Source organism: Macrobrachium nipponense, chromosome 8 (assembly GCF_015104395.2).
Source record: "Macrobrachium nipponense isolate FS-2020 chromosome 8, ASM1510439v2, whole genome shotgun sequence".
Classification (NCBI taxonomy): domain Eukaryota; kingdom Metazoa; phylum Arthropoda; class Malacostraca; order Decapoda; family Palaemonidae; genus Macrobrachium; species Macrobrachium nipponense.
In genome coordinates this window covers 56,524,424-56,544,423 of record NC_087203.1, presented here as the reverse complement: position 1 = coordinate 56,544,423, position 20,000 = coordinate 56,524,424, and the positions used below count along the sequence as shown (strand labels likewise).

The window sequence follows — 20,000 nt, the reverse complement described above, 5'->3', positions numbered from 1 at the left end:
AGAGACAGATAATGAGAGAAGGAAAAGCAGAAAGGGCCGAGAGAATTTAAACTCGGCTACCGTCGCCTTATTTGGAATAAGAGGCACCTGCCTCCCCGAATACGATTCCACCAATTCTTCCTCTTCTTCTTTCATACAGGAGGTCCCTCCCACGAGTGGCGGCCACCCCTTATGGACCGCATACCCTGCTGCCTACGTCCCCGTCTCCAGCCTATCCATCTTGCCCACCAACCAACGGACTCCACACACACTCAGCCACACGAACTTTCGCTTTCAAGGTGAACTGACTCACCCCCCGCCCCCCACCCCCTATCCCGCTTCCCCGGGCAACCACCCTCTCCAGGTCCACCCAATACATTCTTCCCTCTACGATTACCTGAGCAAGACCCCTTCATACAACAATGTATGAGCGTAATGGGTCTGATTTATCATTCAAAAAGGCTCAGAATTACTTACAGATCGTGTCACTCTCAATCCATTGTCACAAATCCAAGAATGTCAAACGATGATCAGTTCTGAGAGCAACTTCAAAACGAAATCGCGACATAAATGACTAAATAGGAGAATCACGTCAAGCGCTGCATGAAAATCTTTCACGTACCATGTCGCAAGAATAAAAGCTTTCTCTGATGGTAACCATCAAAACAAAATAATCGCAATACAACAATACCAACTATTAATATTAGCAATAATAATAATTATGATAGTTTGCTAGAAGACCCTCAAATTCTGTTCAATAATATGGCAGATTTAAGCGAATTGATTTTGTATATTATTTTTTTCTATTTTTCTTATTATCCACTTCTCTGGCTCAGCGATGCGTCTTAGTAACTGGCAAATATTCATATTGGGAAATCCAAAAAAAATGCTGTTTACCAGTATACTGTTAATACCAGTATACCGGATAAATAACATCAAAATCCTTTTTTTGAATGAAACATACCCGTCCAGAATTTTTTAGAATTTCCCATTATGAATAATGGCCACTTACTAAGAAGCATCGCTGAGCCAGAGAAGCGGATCATCAGAAAAATAGAGAAAATAATATACAAATTCAATTCGCCTAATTCTGCCATTTTATTTAACATAATAATAAAATAATAATAATAATAATAATAATAAATAATAAAATAATAATAATAATAATAAAGTACATCATCATTACAACACCTGTCGCACAATTATGCACTCACACAGACACACACACACACACACACAACATACATATATATATATATATATATAATATTATATATATATATATATATATATATATCATATCATATCATATCATAATATAAAATAGAGTACTTACCTGGAAGTGTAAAATGATGGTCCATATTAGGCCGAGTATCAACTTGGGGTTTCCGTCCACAATGTCTTCACATCGGATGTTGACAAGCTTAATCTGAAAATCCAGCACAAAAATGTGATCAGCAAAGTTCACCGCGAGAGCAATAAAAGATTTTTCTTCGAAAGTACCCGCACGCCACAAGCAGACAGAGGAAAATACTTTATTTTACATAAAAAAGAGAAAAAATATAGCTAACTTTACTAATATCGTACAGGTACTAAGTTATTAGGGAAGAGACTAGACACGGTGTTATGTTTTTGCCCCTCCAACACACGAATAATTCGAGTATTCACATTTGAGCTGCAGTGAAAGAGAGGACATAGGAAAAGACTGGCATTTCTCATCCACACAAACTGTTCAACCACTAATGCTGTTGTAATCTCATGAGGAACAATAAGGATATGAGCTCATGTTGTGATAACTACCTTGTGATACTGCAACTGGAAAAAGGAATGATGACGGACAAAAGTCAAACGATAGAAAGAAAAGGCTTATTTTTCAAGACTGATATCGGCACAAAATATTTCAGATATCTATATATACTACAGTACAACTGACAAGTATATAGAGCTAGAGTCGTCAATCTTTAATATATATCACCTGCTTTCAAAACCCACGCGTTCCTATCAAGAGCCAGGTCCTCTAAATGTGCTCAAATTACTTTCTTTCTTATATGTCATAATAAAATTCGTACAAGTAAAAGACTCAGTATTCATATTTATAATCTTAATCCATTTCACTGCGTTCTCTCCTAAGTGAGAATTTACTTATTCGTTGAACTGAGTTATGCCTCAGTCCTGCATCGAATACTCTCTCAGTTTAGAACTGGGTGAAGTTCCTATTACAGCAATGATTACAGCGCCATAAGTTAATAACCACTTTCATTAAGCTCATTTTACCCCTAGTATTGAAGTCTGCAAATTCCATACGAGAAAAATTATTTCTTTGTATTCAGAAGGAAAATAAAAAAGTAGTTCGTGGAAATGTCCAGACATATATATCTCATCAATCCTAAAATCTTACAGAAATTTCCATCGCCTAATGAACAAATGAGAAAACGAACACAAGCGAGGGTATTTTAACTATAGCATTCTGGACTTTTCAGAACTCCCATTCAAACTACGTATACACAGAATAAATGAAAACAACAGGCAAACAAAGAAACAAAAAAACCCACAAGACTTGTGAGCCTTCAACTTACCTTGCGATATCTGAGAAAGTCCAGAGTGAGTTGGACATTCTGCAACATGTGGAAGCGAAGTCTGCCTCGCTCCCTGGGCAAGTGTTCGCCCGACAAGACCTCGAGCAAAGAGATGAGGCTGTGTCCATCTCGCAGGTCCTCGAAGAGGTCTCTCACTTGCTTTCCTGCCTGTTCGACAAAAGCAAAACAGAGCACACATCAGTATCATGGTTGGTTCGACGACGCAGTCAAAGGTTTTCTAATTTCATGTGAATAATTGGCAAGTGTTTCCTAATATGTATCCAAATCAGTTATGCCCAGACCCATCAAAACTAACATGAACAGGCCCCTCTGGCTAAACGCAAGAAAATATTGGAAAGGCACAAACAAAATTAAGGACTGAATGCTTTTTACCCAAATTATTATACGTTGAATAAAATAAAAACAGAGAATGTTAAAAAATGACTCGAGTTTTCCTTATTAATAGCACACTAGGTCTACAAACACACAACACATGCATTTAACTAACATCAACAGCGGGCCTTAAAGGATACAATCAACTCTGATCACTACATCTGCTAATGAGAAAAATGATAAGTGATAAGGTAGGAATATGGTCAAATCAAGGGGTTTGAACCGTTTTTACATAAATACATTATTTTGAAAACATATCCATATTTACTATTTGAATTTTGCTGCACCACAACATATATAAATAAGTACTTACAAAAAAAATACCCCTCTACATTCAAGGAATATCAAATTAATAACCCTTTAAATATCCTTTTGCCTAGCCTTAACGGTGCGATATACATAAATAACCTTTTATATATTATATATATATATATATATATATATATATATAATATATATATATTATCAGTACATCCTTCATATACATATATCTCCTAGTACTTCCATCATATGAAGAAATAAGATGCAACATTTATTATTCAATATCGGAGCAGAAGAGATAAGTTCCTTACCCTTCTCTGGTCGGGGATGCAAGAGGGAAGTAAGGCAAAAGGAAACAGACAGGAAAATAGGAAAATAGAACATGACGAAAAGGAACCAAATATTTGAATGTGAAAGAATAAAAGTAAGAAAATGAAAGAATAAAAGTAAGAAAACGCTCAAGTTAGACATAAAACATTAAGAGGAGGAAAATTAACGTAGTTTTAACCCAATGTCATAGATGGATTGGATAAAATAAAATATGAAGTGATGAGTAATCATCAACAATATTAGTAAAAGTTGCAAAATTTATTAAAATAAAGAACAAATTTGAGATTTAAATTTAAAGTATTTCAAAGATAACACAATTCATTCAGGAAAGTTACACCAATAAGAATGTATAAATAACCACATAACGTTAGAATAGTAAAATGCAAAAAAAAAAAATAATAATAAAAAAAAACTCATAATTACACATAAAAGATTTAAATATAACGATATAACGAAAGTAAGAGAAAAGGGATGGATTGGTGTCAGAAGGCGGGTGTTGGCATAAAAGAAAAAGGGAAAAGAAAACGGACTATTAGTTTACAAGGGTAACTACAACATACAAATTTTAATCAACTGTTACATATCGTGCTCTAAGTATAAAGACTTCCAAAAGTGAAAAAGGCTCAAAATCTGTTATAAATCTTAGAATCTAAAAACTACAGACAGAGGCAAGGTTGTAAATGAGTTTTTATGTAAAAGGACAAGAACTCTACATTGAAAAACTTTCCTTTTTTAACTGTCAAGTTACGTAAGGTACAAAACAATGTGTATATAGCAATGAGTATGATTATATCAACAAAGAATATATGAACGATAGAATATGAACAAGCCTGGTGATGAAGACGCTAAAGGCGTGCACAGAAATGCGGCAAAACGTAAGGTCTGACTTATTTACGCTCAGTCGAGCACATTTCTACTGGATTCTTGTGTTTGTATGTCTACAACTATATATATATATATATATATATATATATATATATATATATATATATATATATATATATATAAAGATTATATAACGAATTATATAAGGCTAGCAAAACTTGAACTAGTAATGTGATGAGCAGTGAAACAAAAAATTAAAAATTAAACTTCTAGATACAATAAATAAAGCATAATCATCAAACTGAACTGGAGCTGTTACAAGTAAAAGTCAGGTCGATGGGCATAAATCCTTTTTAGTATAATCGATCTTAATAAATAAAGCATGCAGCAATTTTCTAGGAGGCAAGATAACAGAAAATGGCCATAGCACTACAAATATCAGCATCTATATATCTGGAACAACAACGTGGACCAAAATACACGCACAAAGAAACTCAATAATAAAAGAAGGACTCCAAAGAATACAACAGTGCAACTGCTAATAATATAAGAAAATCGTGAGCTTTGGATGTCAGCACTGAAATAACAAGCATCAGACAGTCGGCTTTGCGCCTTGCGAGAGAAAAAAAAAATCCAACCTACGAAAAGGAGAGTCAAATAAAATGAACGAGACGTGAAAAGCAACATATAAGAGGATTTATTTTAACTGCCCGTGTGCTAGGACAACCGCTGCCGTGAACGACTTTGGTGGTTGATGGTGGAAGCCACGATGACAGAAGACTGTGACATCTCAAAAAGCGTGGGTGGCGGGTGTCAACAACCAATTAAACCGAACTAAAGAAGAGGTTGCGTCCAGGACAATGGAGTAGGATTAATCGAGGTGAGGGGGAAGGAATGGGGGATGGTGGTGAATTGGACGGGGGAGAGGGAGGGGTTAGCACTAGCTGGGCAGCTCGGGCATACACTTACTACAGGAGAGCTGCAGGTGCCGTCGTTGCAGTTGTTGCAGACCGTTATGCAGGTGTAGCGCTGTCAGGGGAAACAAAATGCCCAACCGCCAGTTAGCTATTCAGTGACCTTCCTCTTAGACTTGAATTTCTGCTCTACGGGATAATCCTATGCTATATCTAAGTTATTGACATTGTGCTACTAAGATGGTGCTTATCGGTAAGGAAAAGTGACTTTTTTCTATATATATATAAAAAAAAAACTTTTAACAGCCATGTAAAGAAGACAATAGGACATGTAAATGCAGACCATTCTTATACGTGTACTGGTATAAAAATTAAATAACGGACTTCGGTACTACTGCAGTGCTGAACCTCCAGCGCGTAATTCTCTTTTAATCATTTCACAAACAAACATACTCATTCTTCAATTGTAAATCCCTATTCGATAAGAACGAGATAAGAGAGACGAAGAAGCATTTACTTCCATATTCATTCTCTAGGTCCTCATTCAAGATTGTACAAGAAAGTCTTCCTGAACCATCCGCGCGTTGGCCTTTCTTGTTTCCAATGCACCTTTCACTCGAGTCTTGCGGCACCTAACACTTCCTGAATATCAGAGTAACTATGTCTAACACATTTGCCATTCTGTCAACACACCACTTCGGTATTGTCTAACCCTTTCATCAACCCATTCATTCCAAACCCATCCTAAACCAATTTCACTACAACTCACGATCACTTTCTTTACCCTAATTTTTTTTTTTTTTTTTTTTTAATATGTCAATTGTCCAAACTTGCTTACACACCTTGATAAGCTTTTTTTTTTTTTTTACGGTGTCTCAATTCAAGCTCTTCACATTCACTCCACTAAGCATATTAGTCTAATCCAATTCCATTCTTCAATCATCCAACCATTTGAAGCATTTCACCCTACCACATCCTAAACGGTCACCCCCCCTCTTTTTTATTTATTCATTATTTATTTATTTTTGCTATTTTCGTCCTCGACAGCCACTCACACGTTTATTTATAGGTCCGAACCAGTTCAAGTCTCGTCACCTTCTATCCTCCATATATCACCTACAATCAGCAAGACTTCGAAATAACCACTGTTAACGCTAATACAAAATTATCTTCCAACAACAATCATTCTATTACCGCCTTTTTCACTAAGATTATTCGCTCCCTATCATTTCTCTCATCATTTATTACTCAAAATACAATTATGCTATACTTGCTTTCATCTCGCTGAACACCTCGCCGTCTCTCAAGCTTTTCCTTCGCTTGTTTCCTTGGATGCCAATACATCATTCTCATTCTCCCTCTTACCTTATATTCATACAAACAATCTACTTCCCCCGCCCCACCCCAACCCCAATAACAGGCCACGACCTCCCACACGTCAACCGAGCCTTTCACAAACCAATTTTTTAACATTTTCTTCCGCTTATTTGTAAGCTTACGTCCACCATCACGAACTGCCGATCCACCCAAGAAACCAGATTCTTACATCTTCAAACACTCCAATCACCCCCCCCCCCCAACCTCCCCACACCCACACACCCACCCTGTCATTCTTAACCTCCCATACTAGTTGTAAAAACCTCCATACATACACACCTGGCAAACTCGCCTTGACATCTCAACTCATTCTGTGCCGCTTCTTCATCATGAAAAGGAGCTTTTATTATCTATCACTGCTGTCTCTCTTACAGCCATTTACTTACTTTTTAATGCAGCCTTCACTAACATTTGTACTCATTAATTTTAATGCTTACCAGACTCAAAGCAAAGACCCGTAGGATCAAGGCTGAATTCAATATGCATTTTGTTTAACAGGATTTTGCTTTTCAGTTACGGGAACGATTGATGATTCAGTTATAATTTATTGAGTTGTATTATTCTGAAGTTAGAAAAAAAGTGCCGATATTGAGTACTTGAACCTTTGCAACTAACACTGTCAAACTTAATGACAAGTAAATGGAGGCATTTATTACCTCTCAATAACTACATTAATCTTATTTGTGGCAACTCAAAATATGCTACGAACTCATTTGCTCAAAGATATTCAACTTTCAAATTGGGTAAGAAAAGTTCTGAACGACCTAATATCTAATCAAAGCACCTACAAAATACTATTTCCAAAAAATTTTGATGTAGCGCTTTTTTTTAAGGATACCAACGTTTCATTAAATAATAATGAATAAAGTCCACAACACAAAACTTCGCTTACTGATTGAACTTCACAAATTCCATACACATCTAATAAATACAGCATTAAACTAGATTTATAGGATATAGACAAAAACAACAGCCACTTTTTGTCATGTAAAAACTGTTTGTGTATTCATAGCCTCCTGTGAGTTGCAATAAAATTTTTGCCGTTGATTAAATCTTGGACAGCGGGGCGATAGTGATCATTGTGTCAAACAAGGCCAAATAAAACATACCATGCAAACATCAGTATAATCAAATTATTTGACCAACTCTTCAAACTCTTATAAGCACTTCAACTATTTTTCTTCCGCTCAAGTTTAAAGGCGAAGTGAATCGTAAACGCTTTCTTATAACGAAGTCAATTCACGAACCGAGGTGAAACATACTGCTGCCATGTGCAGTCTGCTTCTAAATGGCGCGAAAGAAAAGCAGCCAAGAAGCAGGAGACACAGCTCGGAGCCAGCTAAAACCAGTCTGCTGCTACATAATTGGATTATTCTTTTACAAGTCTACACCGCGTCACATTACAGCAAAGGGGAACAGTCCCAGAAAATCGGAAGTCGCCATTGCAACAGATATACAAGTTCTCTTCTTATACTATCGGGGTGAATAAGAGTGAATCCATTTACCTGTGTCATGGAATCAATAGGTACTGAAGGATTTCTAAGCACAAGGCTCCGTGAACTATATATGTGTATGTTATATATATATATATAATATATATATATATATATATATATATATATATATATATGTATGTGTGTGTGTGTGTGTGTGTGTGTGTGTGTGTGTGTGGTGTGTGTGTGTGTGTGTGTGTGTGTACGTGTATATATATATATTTTTTTCTTGAATATTTATGTATCTGACACAGGAGATGGAACATGACCTTCCATTACCTAATGAACGAATCTCTGTAATGTAGAATTCAATCGTTTATCCGTTATTGATGTGAAACGCCACTGAAGGCATTTTTAACGTCTTATAATTGCATACTGTTTTCATTCAATCCGATAAGAACGTACATTCGGCGATATATGAAAATACTTATGAGTTACATAAGGCAACATAAATATTAATGATAACAATAGAAAATTGGCATGTAATACATACACAAGGGTAATCAGTATTATTACCTTGAATGACTGGCACATGTCAAGAAGGGAAAGGCGGTGTCTCGTTTCTCTTTGGGTAAAAGTTAACGGAATCTTTCCCTCCAAACTTATGCAATCTGAACCATAAAATATAGTGACAAATGAATCCGTGAATTAGCTTGCTCAGTCTTTCTTTGTAAGTATATTTTGTTCACAGTCTGTTCGATACTTATAAGATGATGACTGTTGACATGACATTCCATCGCAAATGTATCTCAGTCGTAAAATTGTAGACTTTCAGGTGGAAAAAACCACGACATTTCTAAAGCGCAGTTTCATATGCACTATTTCAATATTATACATATATGAATTCTGTATTCGGGCGAAAAAAAAAACATGAAGTCTAAACATGACATTTTCTTTCTATGTGCATGTCTTCCGCAAGTATACAACAGAACAACATAGTTTTTTCAGGTACCCAATCTCACATCATTCAAACAAAATGTACTTGAATGATAAAATTGTCTCTATCGGGGATCAGGGAATTCTTAAAAGCGTCCCGATCCATCGCCGTCTTCAGGGTCACATCCCACCTGGGGATTGGTGGAATCTTTGACCACCGGACTCGGCCTCCTTTAATTATTTACTTTTCTCCAAACCGTTATTACTAAAGGACGTTACAAATGCATCTATCTTTAAAACTAGGGCACATTTTTAAGCAACTATAGCTTTTATAAAAAAAAATACCATCAAATTCTATAACACCATGCATGCTAGGTGGCGCTTCTTATTCAGAGTTCCAGAAGAGTGATAAATCGCGATCTACAATCACTGCTCTGCAACGTCACTTTTCAATCTATGAAGTCAAGAACTTCTGAGTTCAAACGATATTTTTTCTGTTTGGATTCAAGGTGCCCAATCAATCAAGCGTCTGCAATGAGGCGCTCTGACAGAGTGCTTCAGAGGCAATCTGTCAGAGTACCCGAAAATAAAATACTCTGTCCCTGAGTGCCTGAAACAGGGCATCGCAGCCGACACCGAATACCTGAGAACAGGACACTCAGTCCCTGGCTGCCTGAAAGTAGGTCATCATTAGCATAAGGAAGCGTTATATGAAATGGGGGATGTTAATTCACGGGGGAAACTTGGGTGGTTTAAAAGAAGACTTTATCACAAACACGATCAGCTTCATTTCAAAATCAACCACACGCTTGAAAGAACACACAAAGTGCATTTCAAATAACACTCAGTTTGAACAAGGGTGAAAAACCACAACAGAAAAGCGACCGTTCAAAATGCAGACAACATTTAGGAAGTGGCGGCGACAGCGTTTGTGATACACAGGACGCAACGTCATCATTTTCATCTCCAACTTAATGGGGACACTACTCATATGATGATGATGACGATAGTGATGGCGGCACTATCCTCCTGTGACACAAACGCCCGACCATACACATATGCTGGGGTACGGTAACGGGTGCAAGCGATGTTGATCGTGGCTCAAATGATGGGCATGGCTTCGGACACTTCTTTCGTGAATGCATTACTTACAAGAGCTGTAAAAGACTTTACTTGTAAACTAATTATGAACAGAGGTGTTCGGTTCCTCTGAAAGATCTGAGACGAGGAAACACTCCGCAATCCTGTCCAAACATCGATAATAGTGACGTCTGACTTACAAATCAGATATATTTACATGTACGTGTGTGCAACCTCGTTTCATTACAAGCACCATCATAACTGCCAGGTTCAACATCGACACCTATATACCTCTGGTTAAAATAACCCAGCACACTTTACTTTGCATTACCATTAGGCCAATATTTCATCCCCATCAGTCGAAAATTTATACAAAGAATTTCAGTTTGCTAAACGATGATGGGTGATAGAATATATATACATATTCATATTATATATTATTATATATATATATATATATAAATGTATATATATATATTATATAATATATATATATGTTAATTTTATGATATATATATATATAATGTTATATTATATTATAATATACATATATTATATATATATATATATATATATATATATATATAATATATATGTATATAATATATAATAATATACTATATATTATATATATATATATATATATATATATATATTATTCCATGCATATTTAATCTATTCTATTTCAAAAAGATTAAAAACCAATGGAGCTGCATTCTGCACTCGCTAATTCTCTAAGGTTATTGGAAAAAAAGAAATGCAACTCTTGGCTATAAAGCTATATGAATATCTATTAGCATGAAAAGGGGTGAAAACATGAAACCTCTTTTTAAGACTAAGTAAACGGAAAACAAATCACAAACACGAACACCAGTCAAGTACAAACCTCTACGTATCCCCAGTGCTGCGTGCAAGCAAAAGAAATGAGAAGAAATTAATACAATTCATTTTGTACAGCAGAAATGGAAGCCTTTATACAAAAATCCATTTCTCTTTATAAACAAAAGCCACAAAAACAGTTATGAGCCCGTATCATAACATCAGCAACACCAATAATAATAATAATAATAATAATAATAATAATAATAATAATAATAATAATAATAATAATAATAACAACAACAAAAAGCTATAACAACTTTTGCAAAGATAAAAATATTAAGATAATTTAATTACATCTCTTGTAAAACCAGCATATTTATGAATAGCAAGATTAAAGCATTTATAACAATAACACCATCAAAGCAACAACAACAATGCTGACAGTTTACCATCTCTACATAATCGTACGCAAATGCTTTGCCAATCAAACCAGCATATCAAAGCACCGCCGGTATCTTACACTGCGTCATGCACTAATTAGCCAATTTCATCACTACAAAAAGAGAACACCAATATTCTTTCATTTGCCCCTTCAGGCACAAGTTCAGGATCTATGCGGAAGGATACTCGCATGTTGGGGGTAGGTTGGGTTTTGGGTTAAAAGGATAAAAGGAGTCGGGGAACAACTAGCTTTGTCGATAACAATCTTTTGGGCTATGGCAACTTTGATCCTCAAAATTTTAATAACATACTTCCATTATGGGAAAATGTCATAAATATGATACAGATGAAGTATAACTTCAGTAACCATACCCCGGTTAAAATAAAAATATATCCATATTTCCAACAGCACAGTTATATCGTTGTTATACACACTCACACACACACGCATATTATATATATATATATATATATATATATATATATTATATATATATATAAAATGTATGTATGTTATATATATATAGTATCCAGCATGCACACGTACATACTCCCAAAATATTGAGCCACAAATATCGTTTTATATCGGATTCACTCTATCTAAGGAATAACTCCCAATCAATTGTGGTTTCTAAACCAGGTAATTGTACAATTCCTGCCTAAGTTTAATGTATTCCCAAGGTTTAGTGATTTCGATATTAAACGATGCTGGTGACTTAATACCTGGGAATATAAGAAAGTTAAGAGCGTGTATGTGACAAAAATTCATGTGTTTGTGTTTATTTATATATGTATATATTGATAATATAGATACATGTATGTATATATATATATATATATATATATATAATATATATATATATATATATAAATAGATATATATAAACGATAAATATATATATAGTATATATAATATAGATACATGTATAATATATATATATATAATATATCATATATATATATATATATACTTATATATATATAATAGTATATATATATATATATAATTATATGCATAATTATCTCTTCTAAACGACTGCCTATTTAAAATGAAGTTAATAAAGGTTTTTTTTTGTAATTAACTAAGTATATACTAAAGCAAGAAGCCACCGCATTTCTTTCGCCGAGCAAAATAAAGAATAAAGCTTCTAAGTGAATTACTGGAGATTTGTTGTCTCTTCAGCACACTGAAGTACAACGCAGGTTTAAAGCACAAAAAGTCTCATTTACAATGAAAATAAAATTCTTTTTAAGACACCAAAACCTTCCAAAATAACGAGGCATTCGCATACAAAAATTTCCTTTTACGAGCCAAAGCCTTAGTTAAGCAACACCGGCTAAAATACTTCGACGTCTCTTTCTTATATATAACAACGTCGCGGTTAATAACGATCCAGATTGCATGAAGTTCCATGTGACCGTGAGTCTGTCTGGTTACGTCACAGCCTCATAAGCACCAGTCTCTCTCTCTCTCTCTACTCGCATGCGGTCATAGGCACGAAGGCCACTCACTCACTCACTCTCTCAGAACCTTCTTATACTACTATAATATATCAATAAAGAGAGGAACAAAAATGAAACAAAGTTCAGAAAGTCACTTAATTTACAGTCAATGCGTAAATATGAGCGTGAATCTCTCTCTCTCTTTACAGTTTATATGCACGTTCAGAGAAACTGTATGTACTTCAGCTAGCATACGCAATAAATTATGTACTTGGTATGTCAGTCTACTGATTTAATTCGTAGCATAAGTTGAAAACAGACAAAAGGCTATATTCAAGTTCTTGTTTGAAATTAAAGGGCAACAAGCACAATCAACATTGTTTGTTGGACCGCTATCTCATATCCACAAGCATGTCCGTCGATGCTCTCGAGTGCTGAACGGAAATGCCGTGTAATCCATCAGTGTCCAGCAAGGCGTCAGAAACCAGAAATTTCTGATTCCTTTCCAAAAATAATTACAACATAAGAGAAACACGATTTGTTTGTTTGTTTGTACAAACAAACAAATCGTGTTTATAACATAAGAGGAACACGTGCCGCAGTCGAAATAACGACACATTCGGAGGAAACTTTTCATTTTCCTTCAATACTGGAGTGCAACACAGGGCACCACTCAATCATAATGTTTTGCAAAATTACATATATATATATATATAATTAAATATGTATATCTATATATTAATTATATATGTATAATTATATATTATATATTATTATATATATATTATATATATAATATATATAAATATTATATATATATATATATATATATATATATATATATACACACACATTTATTATACATTTATACTGGTTCGACTTTATTACCAAGCTTGGAAATAAAGTCGAAATCGGTGAGGACCCACACCACCGCCTCTTATTTTCCACCTGTGGAATATGTGTGATAAATGAATCAAGCGCTAAAGTGATTATAATCATACATACACACACACACACACACACACACACACACACACACACATATATATAGATATATATATATATATATATATATATATATATATATATATATATATATATATATCTATATGGAACTCGACATTTTTCTTGACGAAACTTCTGCGGTGAAAGAAAGGACGCCTACGCTTAGCCTCGACCTGCGTGCTAAAATAAATGAGCCAAATAAGCTAAGGGTTACAGCCGGGTACGGGAACACCTTAAAAATATCACGGGAGGCAAATCGAATCTTAGGCCCAACAATCGTCTTCTATCCGCTCACGACCTGTGATCCACAGTGTTTGGATGAAATACATTCTATACGTGCAAGAAATAACAAATGAAAAACCTGTTCTTAGAGCATCCTTTAATCTAGAATAATCACTACACTTTCGAGCCACGCTAGGCTCCTATTTACTTTCACCTACAGAGGAGCCCAAGGTGGCTCGGAGCTGTCGTGATTATTCCACAGGTCTCAATTATCAAATGTTGCCTCCACCTCCATACCACGTATCAAGAAGCCGTGACAAAACATGATATTCAACAAACAATATTAAACGCTGCAGTCATATATCACTTAGGACCCCTGCATGGATAAATAAGCATTCATTTTCTCATGATTTAGTAGTTAAATTTCATAACTCATCAGTGACGATTGATCATCAATAAAGTAGGTCTTCAAGTTTGAAATTTTTATTTGCTTTACTACGAAACTGTACGTCCATTCTTTTACGGTAAATACGTCATGTTCTAAATATATCCATCAAACAATTTTTTACGAAGCAATATGCAATATACAAAGAATGTGTTCATGAAGAACTTTCATCCAGAGAAAGAAAAGGCATCCCTGATTTCCTGCTGATCGAAGAGACGTTTAACAAAATTGGCGAGATTGATAATCAACCGCTATGTCAGATCATAACAGTCCACTTATGCCAAGACACGCAGCACCTCCTGCTGAGTGGGTTTTCTTTGGCAAGAAATAAAAAGTAGGAATAAGAAGCACGCACTTCGCTATAAACCATGAAAATCCTCTGCCTTTATTGTTTAAAGTAAAGGCAGTTGAAGGGGGAGTTCAAAGTAGCATATGAGATGCAGTCGACGACCTGATAAATTTCAGCAGTAGACATTATCAAGTCCCACTAGGAATAAAATCTTATATACATTTCCTGAGAGATAAGATGACGCCACAAAGAACTGACATTTCCCACGAAAAAAAAGGGGAAAAAAAAATCTTCTGGCTGTGCGGTGTCTGTTATCTGTTATGGCGTTGATTAAGATCTGTCAGTCCCTCACGAAAAACACAAAGCAACAAGATGCTATTATGAAGGGTTCCGTGCGTTGCACTTATTACTTGGCATGCAACTTCAGAATTCGCAACGAAGCAGGACAATGCTTTTAAATGCCTAATGGCCCTCTAAAAATGCTTGCACGGCAATGCACGACCATTAACTTAATTTACATGACAAGAGAAAAAGCTGACGCCTGAAACCGAAACTTTGGGGGAAGAAGAAGAAGAAGAGTTCGTCGTCTGGCTCCGAAAACTAAAAGAAAAATGGCGTTGGGCATTATGCCTTCTGACCAGCTCTCTAAAACCTCTGCCGTTTCATTTCAAAGAAAATACTTTATTTCAGTAATATCACCGCAACCAGACTAAACCTGAAAGGTCTCATTCGGCGATAAAAGTAACACCTACTCCCCGACTTTCTCTACAGGGAGAAAGGATCGGCAGTAAAACGAGTCCGGAATGCAGCTCCGAAATCCAATGAATAAATATATCATAATAAAACGAAAGATGACTTACTGTCCTTGTCCATAACAAGTTCCAAGAAAAGACATCTGCTGCAAGTGTCAGCAATTAGGTAAATGAGCTTCAACGGCCAAAACTAATGCAAAACTGTATCTCCAACATTAACCCTGAGCAATTACTGCTTCTCTTTTACGAGCACAGGACCTGTGTTCCCACGAAAATGTATCTCTTAATGATATTTCATTGACAGGCACCAACCCTTTGAACTTAACATACACATAACTCAAAGTTAATAATGCGGCATCATGGAAAAATCCTTCATTTAAATAATATTAACTTCAGTCACAAAGGCAATACGAACAAAAAAAAAAGTTAGATGGCAAAATGATAACATCCATATGTGAATCTCCCCAATTGTTCTAAGACACCCACCCGAAACTAGGGTGTGGCACAAACATGTGTGATCCAGGACTTGTCACCAAATAGGAACCGAGGGACAGACGCAGACATACAGACAGACAGACAAACCGACAGACCAACCAGCGTAGGCGGGGATGGAAAGGCGGCCGTGCGACACTCAAATAATTGGAGACAAAGGGGGAGGGGGGGGGGGGGGGGGGGGGCCCCGCTATCGCCCACCATGCATGTGATCCGAGACAATAACAGCTGCCCACTACATATGCGATCACACCCAAATTTGGTCATGGGGTGGGCAACCTATTGGAGTACTACGGCTACGTGTGGGCGCCGCTAACCTGTCCTCACGCCCACAACATGCCTCCTCCCACAGAACCGGTTTTGGTCATCTTATCACCGTATAACACCTCCCTCAACTTCTCTCCGCATTTACACATACCATAGGTGTAAGTAGACGTGGGCGTGCGGGCGTGGTACCCAGGGGAACTCTCTTCCTCGCGACCTTGGTCACAAAATAACATTCGACCTTCATGCGTAAGATTCTGGGCAGCGTAGGGGTTCCAGGCGTATCATTAGCCACGGGCACACGCATTATAAAATGCACCCACAAGAAGACGCTAAGAGAAATATTCTTTTATGCGTGCGCGCGCTTTTTTTTTTTTTTTCCCCGCAACCAAGAAATCAAATAACCACGCGTATCATACATAAACTATTTTCCTCAAGTACGCAAGAGTGTTTGAGCGAATAGTATCCCTTTTCTCTGACAAATTTAATTCTCCATGAAACATATTAACTACATAAATATGAAAATCTGCCAGCAGGAGATTCATTCAGTGTAGAAGAAAATTCAAAGCAAGAAAAGATATATAACATGATTAACTAAAGGTTATCTAGGCGCTGCCAGCTCCATTGTTAAATGAACATTCCATCAGATGTCGAGGACAAAAAAAGAAAACAAAAAAAAAAGTTCTCCGGGAAAATGGTCCAAGAACCTCAATCCAGCGCGAGACATCCTTGTGCTTCTGCCCACGCCCCATAAATTAATAGTCAATGGTACACTTTCTGTATATGCAATATATACTTTTGACCGTGTTCTCTCTCTCTCTCTTTTAAGCAAACCGACAAACCTTCCCAAGACATGGGTTATGCTGTGTTAAATATCTGAAAATATTTCAATATTTTATGTACACCTGTTCTACTTTTATACATATTTATCTGCAGTGGTTCCTAATAGTAGAAAGTTAACATTGTCCTTTTTTTTTTACAGCAATAATATTTCTAGTTAATATGCAAAATGAGTAGCATTTTCAACGTAATACAGGCGTGCACAACAAAAACTAAAAGGTGTATTGCTATCGATTTTATATGAAATCAAGAAAATGTCCTAAAATATGTATTTCAAACCAATCAGCTCAACTCACTGCCAGTTTGCCGTCTCATACTTCTAGAAAAAAAAAATTACCAATAAGTAGAGCATTCTTCCGGGTACAAAAGCTACCGAAAAATGAGATTACCTTGAATGTTCTTCCTCGATTAATAATATAAATCACGCGAGATCCAAACCTCTCGAACCCAAATGGTGCAGGTGTAGTTTTTACCCCTTTTGGATATCTGGTACTAAGAGGCCGGCATCGCCCTTCCCTCGAGTAAAACGCCTATGCACCAAACAGGATATTTCCTCGGTTGAGATTTTGCTCGACTATCGGTGCCAGATAAAAAGTGGACACTCCTTGGTAGAACACTGAACTGGATGAGTTTACATATGCTTTCTTTTTATCATTTTCATACATACTTTCTTTTTAATATTTCTGCACTTTCTTTTTATGATGTCGTGCACGCTCATTTCCTTGTACCTAAAACACACACTTCTTTACCAGCAGCAGATTTCTCCCTAGTTTTGAAGCAAGTTCCAATACGCCACATACATTTTTAAAGCTGAACTGCAATACAGCAAAACATAGTTGAGAGATACCGTTAATCCACATTGCCCTACTAGTATTACTTAAATCAGATGATATCTATATATTAATAAGAACTTACGACAGAAAAGAATAACATTGTCAACAATGAAGATTTGTCAAGACTTCAGATTTGACTGCAGATGGGTCACATTACAAGATATTTACTCATAATCATGGCAACAGTTGTGCCTGAAAATCAGACCATTCTTAATCGATTAACTTTTATCGATAGCGAGCTCACCCCCCCCCCCCCCCCCCCCCCCCCCCCCCAAAACGAATACCATTTACACGAACTTCTTTCGGGTAGGCAAGTACTGCCACTTTCGTTTGACCCAGAGTTTCTCAAACAACCGCCCTTGAAGATGGCGACAGATATGACTTGAAGCGAATTTCACACGTTCCTCAACGTCTTCTGAGGTCGCACGCCCGGAACGGTCCGTGTGATTAGGGCGCTACCTCAGCGTAACTGGAAAAGGTCTGGAAAAGACTTAAAAAGTATCCAAGAAAAAAGGATTGCGTCAGTAACGCTAACGCTCTAGATTCTAGCCCAATCTGCGGCAGCCGCTAAAGATGAAAATATATGTTAAAACCAAACTGACACATTTTGACATATCAGTGGCTGGAAACAAAACCTCAATTTGAGAGAGAGAGAGAGAGAGAGAGAGAGAGAGAGAGAGAGAGAGAGAGAGAGAGAGAGAGAGAGACCTGGGGACAGGGAAAATTTGATGAAGGTCAATGACAGACAATATCACATGTCGCTGCAGGTCTGAGCTATCTCACGGTCGGGAGACTTTTTAAGAAGTGCAAGCTGCATCTTTTCATTATTACAAAAAGCGTCATCTGATTAGGACTCGTTTAGACCAAACCTGAGAGAAATCAGACAGCCAGCGATTAACTGACTTCATGCTACTCTTCGATCTCACAATATTGGAAAGGTTTGTATAATGTACGAATGCCATCAATACTTTAAAAGTATACCAGGTGTGTGAGTTCTAAACTTAATTTGGAAGGATATCTCCAAATCAAGCATTTACAAAATGGCTGACCTCCTTAACATTCGGGAAGTTACTGGTGAAATAACAGTGAACTGGAATTCAGGCACAATTTAATTCTGGAGGAACGGTAGTGTAAACGTTGGCTGTGTGTGTGTGTGTGTGTGTGTGTGTGTGTGTGTGTGCGCGGGCAAAACAATATACGTTACATATAGATGTGTGTGTGTGTGCGTAATCATACCCCCAGGGCTGCATCACTAAACTCCAAGATGTGGAAAATGTGTTTTACTGGTTTGGTGTAAGGTAGCTAAAACTGGTAGCAGAAAATATACTATCATTTATTCGTGCGCGACCTTGAAACAGAGCCACCAGACTGAGACCAAACCACAAACGCAACAGACAAAGGAAGGAAAAGGCAACTTCGCCGAGCAAATCCGGAGGCATTGCCATTAGAATGACACAAGTGCAAAATAACACCAACAACAGGCTACGAGAGAGAGAGAGAGAGAGAGAGAGAGAGAGGAGAGAGAGAGTCATGTTACCGTTGACTTCTCTTGCAGGGAAGGCTGAGGTTCAAATCACTACATGCTGACTCTCTGAGCATTCTTCATAATCCAATGACGCACACGCAAGCTCGGCCGCTGAACATACACGCTTAGACGTACACATACTATAGGCATATGGCATATTTACAGCAGCTATGTTTGCCAAAGCCAGTTGATCGAGTTCTGACTGAATGGGGCACACGGATGACATCAGTTTTTGCCCAGTAACAACAATCAAATTTGAGGATAGTAGATCTCCACGTCCAAATGCCACACATTTGAAAAGTTTTGCCTGTTACGATGGTAACTCATAAGATATAATAAGAAAAGTGGAGAAAGGACTCTTGTCTGCATTGCTACGTAAGTATAGAGTCGTTTAGTTCACACCTTGACACAACCACCATAGCATACACATTCCAAGCAAGTGCAATACTTCCATAATGCAGGAATGGTTCAACAAGATCTTCAGATTTCAGTTTAACACTTTCAGAAGCGTGGGACGCGTGTT

The 20,000-nt window shown here is 36.8% G+C and overlaps 1 protein-coding gene across 1 annotated transcript in view; it reads right to left on the bottom strand.

The window, feature by feature from the left end:
- LOC135222792 (microtubule-actin cross-linking factor 1-like) overlaps positions 1-20,000 on the bottom strand; it is a 293,750-nt gene that overhangs the window by 180,492 nt on the left and 93,258 nt on the right. Inside the window, 4 exon segments of the mRNA XM_064261077.1 lie at positions 1,316-1,408; positions 2,556-2,723; positions 5,334-5,393; positions 10,991-11,008. Of these exon segments, the coding sequence (XP_064117147.1) occupies positions 1,316-1,408; positions 2,556-2,723; positions 5,334-5,393; positions 10,991-11,008 (339 nt within the window).